General features: G+C 38.1%; 1 protein-coding gene across 8 annotated transcripts in view; it reads right to left on the reverse strand.

Moving 5' to 3' along the window:
- The window catches only part of btg3 (B-cell translocation gene 3), a 44,026-nt gene extending 34,011 nt beyond the window's left edge, over positions 1 to 10,015 (reverse strand). The window contains exons 1-3 of one of the 8 annotated variants that reach the window (XM_039744564.1): positions 9,894 to 10,015; positions 7,109 to 7,179; positions 4,228 to 4,431 (exon numbers count right to left, since the gene is read on the reverse strand). In XM_039744564.1, the coding sequence (XP_039600498.1) occupies positions 4,228 to 4,400 (173 nt within the window). In that variant the 5' untranslated portion in view covers positions 4,401 to 4,431; positions 7,109 to 7,179; positions 9,894 to 10,015. Of the gene's footprint in view, positions 1 to 4,227; positions 4,435 to 7,108; positions 7,180 to 7,931; positions 7,948 to 9,824 lie in introns of those variants that run through there. The other 7 variants (XM_039744565.1, XM_039744560.1, XM_039744561.1 and 4 more) reach the window with 7 other exon arrangements.
- Positions 10,016 to 11,945: the final 1,930 nt, after the last annotated feature.

Raw genomic sequence — 11,945 nt, forward strand, 5'->3', positions numbered from 1 at the left:
CAGACCGGATTAAACCAGCATACTTTTCACCCTTTACAGATGCAACAAAATTGTAATCATTTTAAGTATGCCTCATTGTTTTAGGCATTGTGTCAACCCAGCAGCCATGTAATATGAAAATGAATTGTGACATTGTGTACTGCTTGAAGTAGCTAAAATATCTATTACTGCCTTTCTAATGTATGCAAAAAGCCTTGTAGACAGTGGGGAACTTTGCTGAGAAGGGGTGGGACTCATTTTTACTGATGAAGAGAAGAAACTGATCATTCAAGATTACAAAAAGGCAGATTGTAAAAAAATGTGTGCTAAACCAGATCTGCAAAATACTGCTGCTTTGCATAGCCAGTCTGAAATAACAATGTAAAACAAACATTAGATGTTGTGACTTCAATTCCTTTTTTAAATAAATTCAAATAGTATTTAAACAGTGACATTTGATGTGACAGCCCCAATACTTACTATCCAATATAAATGAATGATGAAAGGGTTGCCGCATCTCTGTTTGAGATCAGAGCACAACAAACTTTGGGAAAAGCAGTCACTTTTTACTCAAAGTAATAAATCTGGTTCCTCAGGAATTACTTAATAAGCATACACCTGCACTGTTTCATCAGACTGGCTTCCAATTTTTTTTTTTTTTTACTAGCAAGTTTTAGAACAAGTTTCTGTGGGTCAGGCTGAATTATTCTGGCTAAAAGAGAAGGGGAAGATACAATGCCGTTTGTGTGTGGATTGTTGCTTTTGGAAAAAATTTCTATTAGTTTCTAAATCATAAGTATACGCATTTTCTTTTAAATGTTTTTTCAATAACTTACCAATTGAAAAACTGGTAAAATTATGCTACTATTGTCGAGGGCTGACAATCTAAACTCACTTCTCCCTTTTATAAATCAGTTGAGGTAATCCGAGCAATATTTAATCTCAACTTTCACATCAATTTCATATGACTTACTACAGCAGGAGTATACACCAATTTGTCATATGTACATGAAGATTTAACTGTTTTCTTTGGAATGACAAACTTATGGGTCCCTGATTCATTTGAAATCTGTACCCCTGTAGCTTAAGGTTAAGTCACATTTTACTGAAGTAATTTTGTTTAAAAAAAAAAAAAAAAGCTGACTGAACAAACATCAAAAAAGTACTGCATAAATAGATTAGATCAAAGGCATAATAAAAGTAACTTACCTCCCCCTCTACATATACAAATATCAGTTTCGCTTACCACAAGTTTGTTGCTGGCAGCACTATGATCCTAATTTGGAAATTCAATCTACTACTGACAGGTGTTGCTATCTCAACACATTCAACAACTTGACAAGAAGTTTGCATGTAATATACCATACTAATCAATCTTACAAACTGTTTTTTTTTTTGCAATTACTAACTCGGTGTTGATCTATGTGGTATTATACACCAATCAGACACAATATTAAAACTATTGACAGGTGAACTGAATAACATTGATCATCATGTTACAAGGGGACCGTGCAGTAGGGGTGGATTATAGTTGCCAGCAAGTCAACAGTCTGTTCCTGAAGGTGATATGCTGAAAGGAGGACCAATAAGCAAGGGCCAAATTGTTATGGCTAGACAGCTGGCTCAGCACATTTTCAAAACGGTAGGTCTTGTGGGATGTTCCTGGTATACAATAGTTAGCGCCTAACAAAAGTGGTCCAAGGAATGACAACCGGTGAACTGGTGAAAGCATGATGGATGATCAAGGCACACTGATCCACATGGGGAGCGAAGGTTAGCCCATCTGGTTTGATCCCACAGAAGAGCTAAACTAGCAAAAAAATATCTCTGGAAAAACTTAATGCTGGCCATGAGGAAAAGGTGTCAGAAAACACAGTGATTAGCAGCTTGCTGTAAATGCAGCCATGCAGATGCAAACCATGCGGACGCCTGTCCACTGCTAATACAGCCTAAAAAAGAGCATGCGAGTGTCAGAACTGGACCATGGAACAATGGAAGAAGGTGGCCTGGTCTGAGGAATGACATTTTCTTTAAGAACATGTAGACTAAAAAGGTGCATGTGTGTCATTTACCTGAGAAGGTGATGGGAAGAAGGAAAGCTGACAGAGAGGCAGTGTGATGTTCTGGGTAATGTTTTGCTGGGAAACCTTGGGTCCAGGCGTTCATGTGGATGTTACTTTGACATTTACCACCTGCCTAAAGATTGCTGTGGACCACATACACTCCTTCAGGACAACAGTATTCCCTGATGGCAGTGGCCTCTTTCAGGAGGGTAATGCATCCTGCCACACTTTTATAAAAATTTTCAGCAATGGTTTCAGGAAAATGACAGAGTTCAATGTGTTGACTTGGCCTTCAAATTCTGACTAGGCATCTGGGGAATGAGTTGTAAAAATAGGTACGATCCATGAAGGACCCACCTAACAACTTAAAGGACTTGAAAGATCTGCTCCTAACATCTTGGTGCCAAATATCACCTTCACATGATTCAACAATTTACAGCTGTTTTTGGCAGCATGAGGGGGACCAACATATTAGGCGGGTGGTGTTAATGTGAGGCCGATTGGTGTATACTCAGATTTTGAAAGATAAACTAATGCATATGTTTCAGGTCAAAAGTGTCAATCAATCATTCTGCTCTAAAAATGGCTTCTACCTTATCTTTAAATTTCTATTATTAAATCTAGGTTATGAACACACTGATTTAAAGATTTGAGGCCTATTATTGCCCTCATATGTACCTTAACTTGGATTAAAATGTTTAAATTATATGCACTGCGTCATCCATATTTAAGCAGGTATTGTGATACATACTGAAATGATTCCTACATTTGATCTGCAGGTATGGCTTATTATTAATAGGAACTTTTAAATAGCAATTGTGGCCACAAACCCACCTTCCTCCTTATCTTGGCCTCACTGGTACGAGTGTAGATGCCACTTCTATAGTGGTTGAGGTCACCGAAACATTGAGAAGACTGCATATCACTCAAACATGAAGAGATGACTGACCCAAGGTGAAATGAGGTGGCATGATGACATGCCAAACAAGGGGGATGGAATGCATTTCAATTTCACCCATGAAAAAATGTGTTTAATTTTGTGCTTTCTAGGTCCTGCCCAGTCTTAAAGTGCCACCTCTTCAAATGGAGACAATTTCATGTCAGGCCAGCAGGGCTGCTTAGCTGCCTTCTTTGGTCCAGAACATAGAACCCCGATGTTGCAGATAGGTCAGTGTCAGCAGAGTCATATGAAGGACAGAGATCCACAGACTCCAAGTCAGTTGGAGATCTGCAAGATGAACAAGGCATTTCCTTACGGCAGTTGATCAGAGACATAGTGAAGGACAGAATACGGGAAGTTTTTATACAGCAGTAGGATGAAAAACTACACCAAACAAGAGCATAAGGTTGAGTTTGACAGCTGTCTGAAGAAAGAATGATGAAAGGTTCAGTCGACGTTGGCAAGGTATTTTAAAGTCAACAAATGATAAAGCAATTCAGTCCTAATATTTTTGTAATTATGTATACGTGTTAGGTCTGCTGTGTACTGCACATGTAATAAAATGGGTTAATGTATTGGTTACATTATTAAGTAACACAGTCAGAAGACGCTATATTTCTCAGTCATCAGCATCTTACCTGTGGTCTACCTACAAAAAGTAAAACATATTTTGCAGTGTAAGACTCCAAATCCGGAGACTAGGCAAATCAAAGTTTTTCCAAACTACTAACAATTCATAAATGCATTAAAATACATCATTCTCCTCTACTTTTAAATCTAAAGAAATAATAATGATAGCACAAAAATGAAAAAAAAATTCAGTGGGGCTATTTTCAAAGATTATCCGGTGCATCTGAAAGTTAAAATGTGCCATTACACACACTATGTACAGTAAAGGGAAGTGTCCTGTGATGGAAGCAAAGACTAATCTAACTTATTTTTATACTGTGTTCCCTTTTCCTGTGAGCTTTTAGTCAATTGTAAACCATTGTGCCTCGGATAAAACTCACATGAAAAGCATCTACAAAAATACATCCAGCCGAGACAATAAGAAATCTAAAAATAGCCAACAGCTTTCAAAATGCGTTCAACTTAAAATGCTTCTATGGTACAAGTACTGTGAAAAAAATAGAAACATAATGACAACTGAACAGACCAAACTAAATATTTACAAAATGTTTCCCTGCACAGAAGACAACCAAGGTTAGAATTCTATTTTTCAAAATGTCAACATCAAGATCTTACCTGTATGCTTGTCCTTTACTTGGGTTTTCAGGATACCAATGCCCTTTGTACTTCTCTTGAAGGAACTTTGAAAGATTTTCAGTAAACATTTCCAGCTCTTCATTATTTAATCTGTCATTTTTTCTTATAATCCTTGCAAGGAAGAAAATCACAGCTGCAATTTCTTTCCTCATCTTCTATTGCAAACAACCAGGGCTCAAATAGCTGCTTTTAAGAAAAGGAGGGTGATGAGTTAGATTGTGGTAAGAAAAAAACATATATACAGGTATACAAGTAAAATGCTGGACATTATTAACTCAAACATTCAATTCATACTGCTTTATAATTTAGTCCCCATGCGAGTATGGATGAGTGCAGAAGGGAGACCTGAAATGGACCAGTGGCCCATCCAGGTTTAGTTCCTGCTTTGATTCTGAAGCAGTACAACTGCCCTCTAGTTTCTGGGCCAAATCAACCCCACTAACCCTAAACTGGATTAAACAGATTTGAGACAGTCATGTTATTCAATCTGCCACCAAAATGTTTAATTTCTCTACTGGGCAAAACGAATTTTCAGCACAATCAAGAGAGTCCGTTTTTAACATGTGCATTTAATGCAAAATAACCCATATCATGGTCTAGTATAAATTAGCCCAAGATCAGCTCAGCCTGTTTGATGACCTAACTAGTTTCAACTGAGTTACAGATGACTGACTGGCTTGGAGGTAAGCAGGAAACACTTTCATATGCATTAGCTATTATCCTGCCATCACTAATTACTTGTTTGTATTTTGCCGTTGAATTATGCTAAAAACTGGTAAAGGGAGCCATGTCCTCAAACCCTATAAGATTAAGCTTTAGGAACCAATAGTGAATGGGTAGCCAGTCTACTGCAGAACACCCCTGTTCACTCATATTAGGCCTACACACAGCTGGAGTCTCCAGAAGAGAACAACTTCAGAAAGACAGCAAACAGCCTCAAGCTGTGTGTGAGTAGTAACAATCACTGCACCTTGAAACCACACCATTGATAAAGTCTGGGTGAAACTTCCTGAAGGCTATATTACCCAAAATGTTACTAATGAAAAGTTCAGATTAGCAGTATTTAAAAAGAAAACAAAAATCACATTACTTCATAAGATATGTGCAAAAGATTAATGTGGGAAGATTAATTTAGGCAACATCTTCCTTTCCTTTTTAATGTTCGTTTCTACCCGAGATGAACGCAATCTTTAGTTTTGTATGTATGTAAAAATTTGATACATTTTTAAGACAATTAACTGATATGCATCAGCCAATCAAGACTGGGAGTGAAAATAAATCAATATATAGCTAACTTCATCCTCTACAACTCACCACAAATATTGAAGCCATGTATTTTTAGCATAGTATTAAATCATATGCCACCACATCCTTAGGCTTTTTTTTTTTTTAAAATGGACTAAGCATTGATTTATTGAATTGCAGAGTTGCAATTAATAGTTTATGCAACAATTTTAACTGGTTTACCCAAGTCCAAATCAATTTTATGTTCACTTACTCAAGATTGTTCAGCCAAATATACCTTAACCTATTTTGAAAATATGTAACATTCTCAACCCTGCTTAATCCAGTTCAGAGGTACAATAGGCCAGAGCCTATCCTGGCAGCACTGGCCATAATGTAGGAACCTGCAGTGGACAGGGGACCAGACCAATGCAAGGTACACTCACCATACCCCTATACAAGGACAGTAAACTTGTCAGTAAACCTAGCAAGCACATCTTAGGACAGGTCAACACAACAATAACTTGCAGCACAAAACGTGACATTCCACTTCCTGCATAAGAAAAAGTTATTGTCTACGAGTTAAATGTTAAAACAATATCCTATACTACAACTTTTGAATAACATCCTATAATGCCGACTCCTCCAGCACACAATGGAATTTCATGCTATCGTTTGTGAACTGGAATGAGCATCCTGTTATGCAAGTTGTAGGAGCAAACCTATTCTAGGCAACAATGATGCTGAAAATCCTATTATACTTAAAATTGTTGCCAGCTAAAACTTTTTAAAAAAACAAAAAAACAAAAAAAAAAAACACAAAATGGTAAAGCGAGCTTCTTTGGCCATGTCAATAGACAGTGCGAAATACCATGAATAAGAATTGTACCATTCAACTAAAGCTAAGAAAACTGTCTAAAAATACTTCGACAATAAATAAATACACAAAGAGCTGGGATGTGGACTCCTCAACAGAGTGGCAGTTCCAAGTGTACTTTTGCCATACTTGCTCAGGGCCAAAGCACAAAGTGGTTAAGTCATAAGTGCAGTGTCTATGTATCTTTATACTTGGCATGACCAAAACTCAGCAAAATCGCTTTGCATGTAATATTGTTCTTCATAATCGTGTAACCTGGCAGTGAAACCAACAGCCTTGTATTAAACATGCTAAAGTGCGAGTAAAACCACAGGTAATTTCTACAGCATTTAATCAATAAAATAGAAAGCCAGAGAAAGGAATGAAGTAAGACTGCCATAAAGACATAATACTCAAAAAAGGAGCAAGACAACCAGACCTTGAGCAAGGAGGTACACAGCAGAGGATGTGCTCAGTAGGTGCCCAAAATTATTCAAAAACCCCAATGAAAAACTAAAATTAGAACTTGGAAACACACCAAACACTAATTAGTGTAATATTTTCATTTTGGTTGAACTGAAGTCATTAAATGGTTTAAATAACTACAGAGAATGTGTTTAATGAACTTTTATATGCATTTTTATGAATGGAGAAGACTGGCTTAAAATATTTCCTAATCACTAATTACACTCCCAAAGATTAAGTTAAGTTACATGGCAACATACTAAGTGATTGTAAGTGTGGGATTGATTTTAGCACATCCATGGCATGGACTCCTACCTTGTGCCTGTTACTACTTCAGCTTCCCATGGCTCTATAAGTGGATTATATAGTCTCAGTCAACAGATGATCTTTAGAAAAGACAAAAAAACAGTCATCCTAACAATTAGCACATACTTTAAATGGTTATGATGCCTATTGCTGAAATATACAAATGCATTAGCTATTTAAACATTAAAATAAAATGCAGGGAAAATATTGGGTTATTGTTACGTGACTAAACCTGACTGATCCACCACAAGTACATCCAAAAATATGCAACTTTCCAATTATGCTGCTAAACTGCAGCGTGAAATTCAGTGAGTCATATGGGCCTGACAGCTCTGGAGGGGATATACTAATGTGATCCAACTTTCGTGAATCAAAGCAAAAGCAATGTTCAGCACGTATAAAACTTTTTTGTACTCGAGTATCTTACAACCTGTTAAATTTAAAAGGATATCATGACCTCCCTTAACTATTCAAAAGATGGTGTGATGAGGCAGGGAAGTTGATAAACAATGCTGACGAACCATGAAACCGTTCAGCAGTACAAGTAGACCACTTAACCCACAGATTAAAAGTTATTGAATTCAACTCGTATGTATTATTTTTCACTGTTTTTTGCTACTGTGTGCTGCATCAAAAAGAGATTAGTTCAAGAATTTTCAATCCAATGACCACTGAAGCAAAGTAATCACAATGCCACAAATACTCTGAATGACATACTCACTGCCGTTGATTGAAATGTTGGGGCATGACATGACCTATACACCAGTGGCCACGCTAGAAAGTATGAAATATAGATTCATGTTTTGGAAGATATGATGAATAAATATATCACCTGTCTTGCTGGCTACGTCCATTATAAATCTGCAGTGATTCGCAGTTAGTCAACCAATAACTTGAGGCTTATTCTGTAATTTATACAGTTTGTGAACCATCTATCCATACATCCATTTTCTTAACCCATTTGTGCAGAGCAAGAGGTCACAGGGCAGATGAAGTTTATTCAAGCTAGCCTTTGGAGTCAGGCAGGAAAAATCCCTAGATACAGTAGGATGCCAGCCCACTACGTGCACACACACACTCGACCCACACACTCAGTCACTCTCTTACTAGGGCAGGGGTTCTCAAACTCAGTCCTGGGGACCCTCTGTGGCCACAGGCATTTGTTCCAACAATACTCACTCAATAATCAGTGGTGAGAATTGATCTCATTTAAATAGCTGGTCTGTTTTTCTCTTCTCTTAGACTACATTCAGAAAAGCACAATAATTTTATGTTTATAAAATATTTACATGTGCTTCTATTTTTAAATGCTTAACTCATTTTTATTCTATATATATTGACCTTTTCCTGTGTATTTTGCTTCAATTAAAAAGAAACCAGAGCAGACACTTGGGAAAGCAACACTGAATAGTGAAAGGCTGCAACTACTTTGGCGTCACAGCTGCCAATTAGTAAATATTGGATTAAATAACAAGAAAACCTGGAAAAAGGACAATGAAAGTCAGGATGAAAACATTGTTAAAAAGTAAAAAAAAAAATTCCCATGTAGCTGATTAGTACAATTTATTTAAATTTTACCAAACTTGGCTTTGTAAATTTTTACATTGACTCCCTAACACAGAGCCTGGGTAATAACTGATCACTTCATTAGGCTTGTAGGCCAATCAAAAACAAATGTTAGTCGGAACAAAAACCTGCAGCCACTGAGGGTCCCCAGGACTGAGATTGAGAGCCCCTGATCTTAGGGACAATATAACAACGGTTATTAACTTAACCTGCAGGTCTTATGAGCCTGCAATCAAATTATTTTCAACGTCTATCCAGCCTTTATTAAACCCGCATGTGAACCTCTGTGCGATGTCAGGTGGCCAAAAACCACAACGGGGAGAATCTCAGATGGGGACTTTATTTCGAAATTAGGATTTGCGAGGAAGTAGTGCCCTGAAGCAAAATTTTGCCAAAGTGCCATTACTATAATTAAGTTGCGTTTCCACTTAATACAAATTAGTATATGATTACTTTTATAGATAGACAGGAAACAAAACTTTACATGGCTACTACGACCTTCTTTCAATCATCGGTTAATTCCACAATGAGATGTGGAGATCTGAGTCACCACGGAAGAGAAAGTAACTAAATAATTACGTATGGAAACGCGGTTTTGGTAACATCAGTGAAACCTGAAATTACGTATAAAAAATAATCCCATTTGGTGTATTTTAGAATGTAAAAAAATGACAGATACGCGTCCCTTAAAAATCGTGTTAAGTACGAGGACCTGGACCTTAAAACACTTGTACATGTTAGCAATCGAGAAAAGCTTTAATTTTCATGTTGGCTCACATAACTGGCAAGCTAATCCAATTAGTACGCTTTTACTAGCTTTTTGAAGCGATTTTTTTTTTTAACATGAATTATACGAATAAAATCTCTGTAAAAAGCCGAACATCTTCCCCACGGGACTAATTAAGTTCCATATATCGCACGTTACAGTTTTGTTAAGCTGTGTTAAATAAACGTAGTTAGTGTTTATTTTTTTAAACACTCTTTCCAGACAAAGGTCTTTCTTACCCCGAAAATTAAGACTCCAGCACTGCCCGTCGGTTCATGTATTAACAACAAAACATTTGAAAAATGTTATGTTCTCCGCCATATGACAAAACCGTTATTAACGACTATTTTTTTAGTTTTTATTTCTTACTTTCCCAGCGAGCCGAACACTCACCCTTTGCTCCCATCACTACTACCCCCGACTTGTGTTTCCCTTTTTTCCACGAGTCCGTACTCCGCGTACCTAACATTAGTGCGCTCCACACTCGGTTTAAATCAGCACTGCCGCGTAAACCTAACAGCTCAGAGCGCTCAGGGCCAAGTCGACGCATGAAACCCCGTGACGTAGCCGCGGCACCTTAGAGGAGGACCGGGATGCGCTTATAAAAAAAGGGGCACACACAAGAAATAAGCAATTACCTCTTATACACAAATTTAACGGATCATTTTTTAAACCTACGAATCCAATGCGTGGTCGCGTCGGATTGGGGCCAGCTCTGGCAGCGCCCGGCTCAAGGCAGGAACCGATTCTGGATGGAATGCCAATCGAACGCAGAGACTGTTCAGGGTGAATTTAGAATCATTAATCAATTGCGAAAAACACAACTGCTGAAATAGCCAAAAGTTAACTCATGGATTTTTGGCATGTAATGTTTTACAACATCCATCCCCTAGTTCAACGACTTTCAACCTTTTTGGCATTGGAACCCAATTGAAGTATTTTTGTTCAGTGATTGCCCTTTGTATGCAATGTGCTTTTATTTCAATATAGCCAACAATCTCCCCAGAAATTGCACAAATTAAATACAAATTCAACATACAGTGTTATGGGCGACGTGTTTCGGGGGTGCTGGGGAGTCATGATTACCCAAGGCCCACTAGGAGATGCGGGTTTGGGATGAGGGCTCGAAGCCTGGAATGACTAGGACGTGTGACAGATATGGATCAGAGGATGGGGCTCACTAAGACTTATGTATGATGACCCAGAGTTCTGTGCTACACCTCGGAATAGAGTAATACTGAGAAGTAATAGTAATGATAAAAAATAACTCGTCCTACGGTTGTTAAATACCGAATCAAATTTAATGTCCATTTATCTTTTTAATAGATCATCAGGGCATGTCTGATTTTCACAATTTTGCTTAAGGTAAGTGAAGAAAGTGCAGGGGATGTCATACCTTGCTGGCGACTGACTTGTCTCGGATTAAGGGGCAAGCGTCTGTTGTACAAGGCAAGGGAAGACGTTGTTGAATTGTGTTCGCTTTTTTTAAATTTGGCAATTCGGTCTGCAACGAGACGATGTCTGCTGACTTGATGCACAAACACGGTGTGGATGTTTTTTGTGAAGCCTTAAGATCTTCATTTCTCACTTAACAAAGTCCAGCGATTCACTCCTGCATGTAGCATGCATTGATTTCAAATTTCTTGATAGTCAGAAAGGTTTCATGCTTTCGTTTGGCAGTACCACACCGCAGATAGCGCCTAACGGTCGTTGCTCGCCACGCTTCACGATAAAAAAAGTGGTAAAAAATGTGGATTTAACTTTGCAGTATGATTCAGTTTTTTGGTTTCTTTATTGGGGGAGTCTTGTAAGGCTGATAACAGAATCGGAAGAGGTCGGAGTAGGTTCTAAGGGGTATTTGAAGAACATGCCCATGTTCGCTGGAGTTCTTGATGAAGCTTGAGGTGTGGAACAGGTCGTCAGCTGCTTGTAAATGGACCGTCAGACGTTTCAGTTCCTCAGTATGCAGGAATAAATTTTCCTTTGTCTGTGTACATAAGTTAAATCTTGTATTCAGTAGCCCTCTAAAATAATAAATAGATGGCTTTATTTACTTATTTGACAACCCATCTTTGGCGTTCAGTGACCCATATTTGGGTCGCCATTCACGGCCAGGGGCATCGCTAGCTCTAGCATTTATTAGGGTCTAAGCTCCCCCTAATTTATAATTCCGTTACTTCAACATATGAATCACACTGAAAAGCGGGAGGTGGGTATGGGTTTGTTCTAACAAAGAGGAGAAAGAAGGGTTGGGCTCCCGAAGATTAAGGGCTGAAAGTCCCGGAAGCCACAAAACGCCACTGACCACGGCTTGAGGAACTATGTATGTATTATTATTAGATAAGTAGTGAACATACAAACAATCAGAATGGCAGACATATAGCCTGGCCTGGTAACTGGGTTGTGAGGAACTGGCTTATGTCCCAACAGTACTAGACACACCATAGCAAATACTAACAACAACCTAGTACGCCGGATCAACTCTTGAGTGTATAAAGCACACACAAAAAATAC

The sequence above is a fragment of the Polypterus senegalus genome, chromosome 2 (assembly GCF_016835505.1).
Source record: "Polypterus senegalus isolate Bchr_013 chromosome 2, ASM1683550v1, whole genome shotgun sequence".
Classification (NCBI taxonomy): domain Eukaryota; kingdom Metazoa; phylum Chordata; class Cladistia; order Polypteriformes; family Polypteridae; genus Polypterus; species Polypterus senegalus.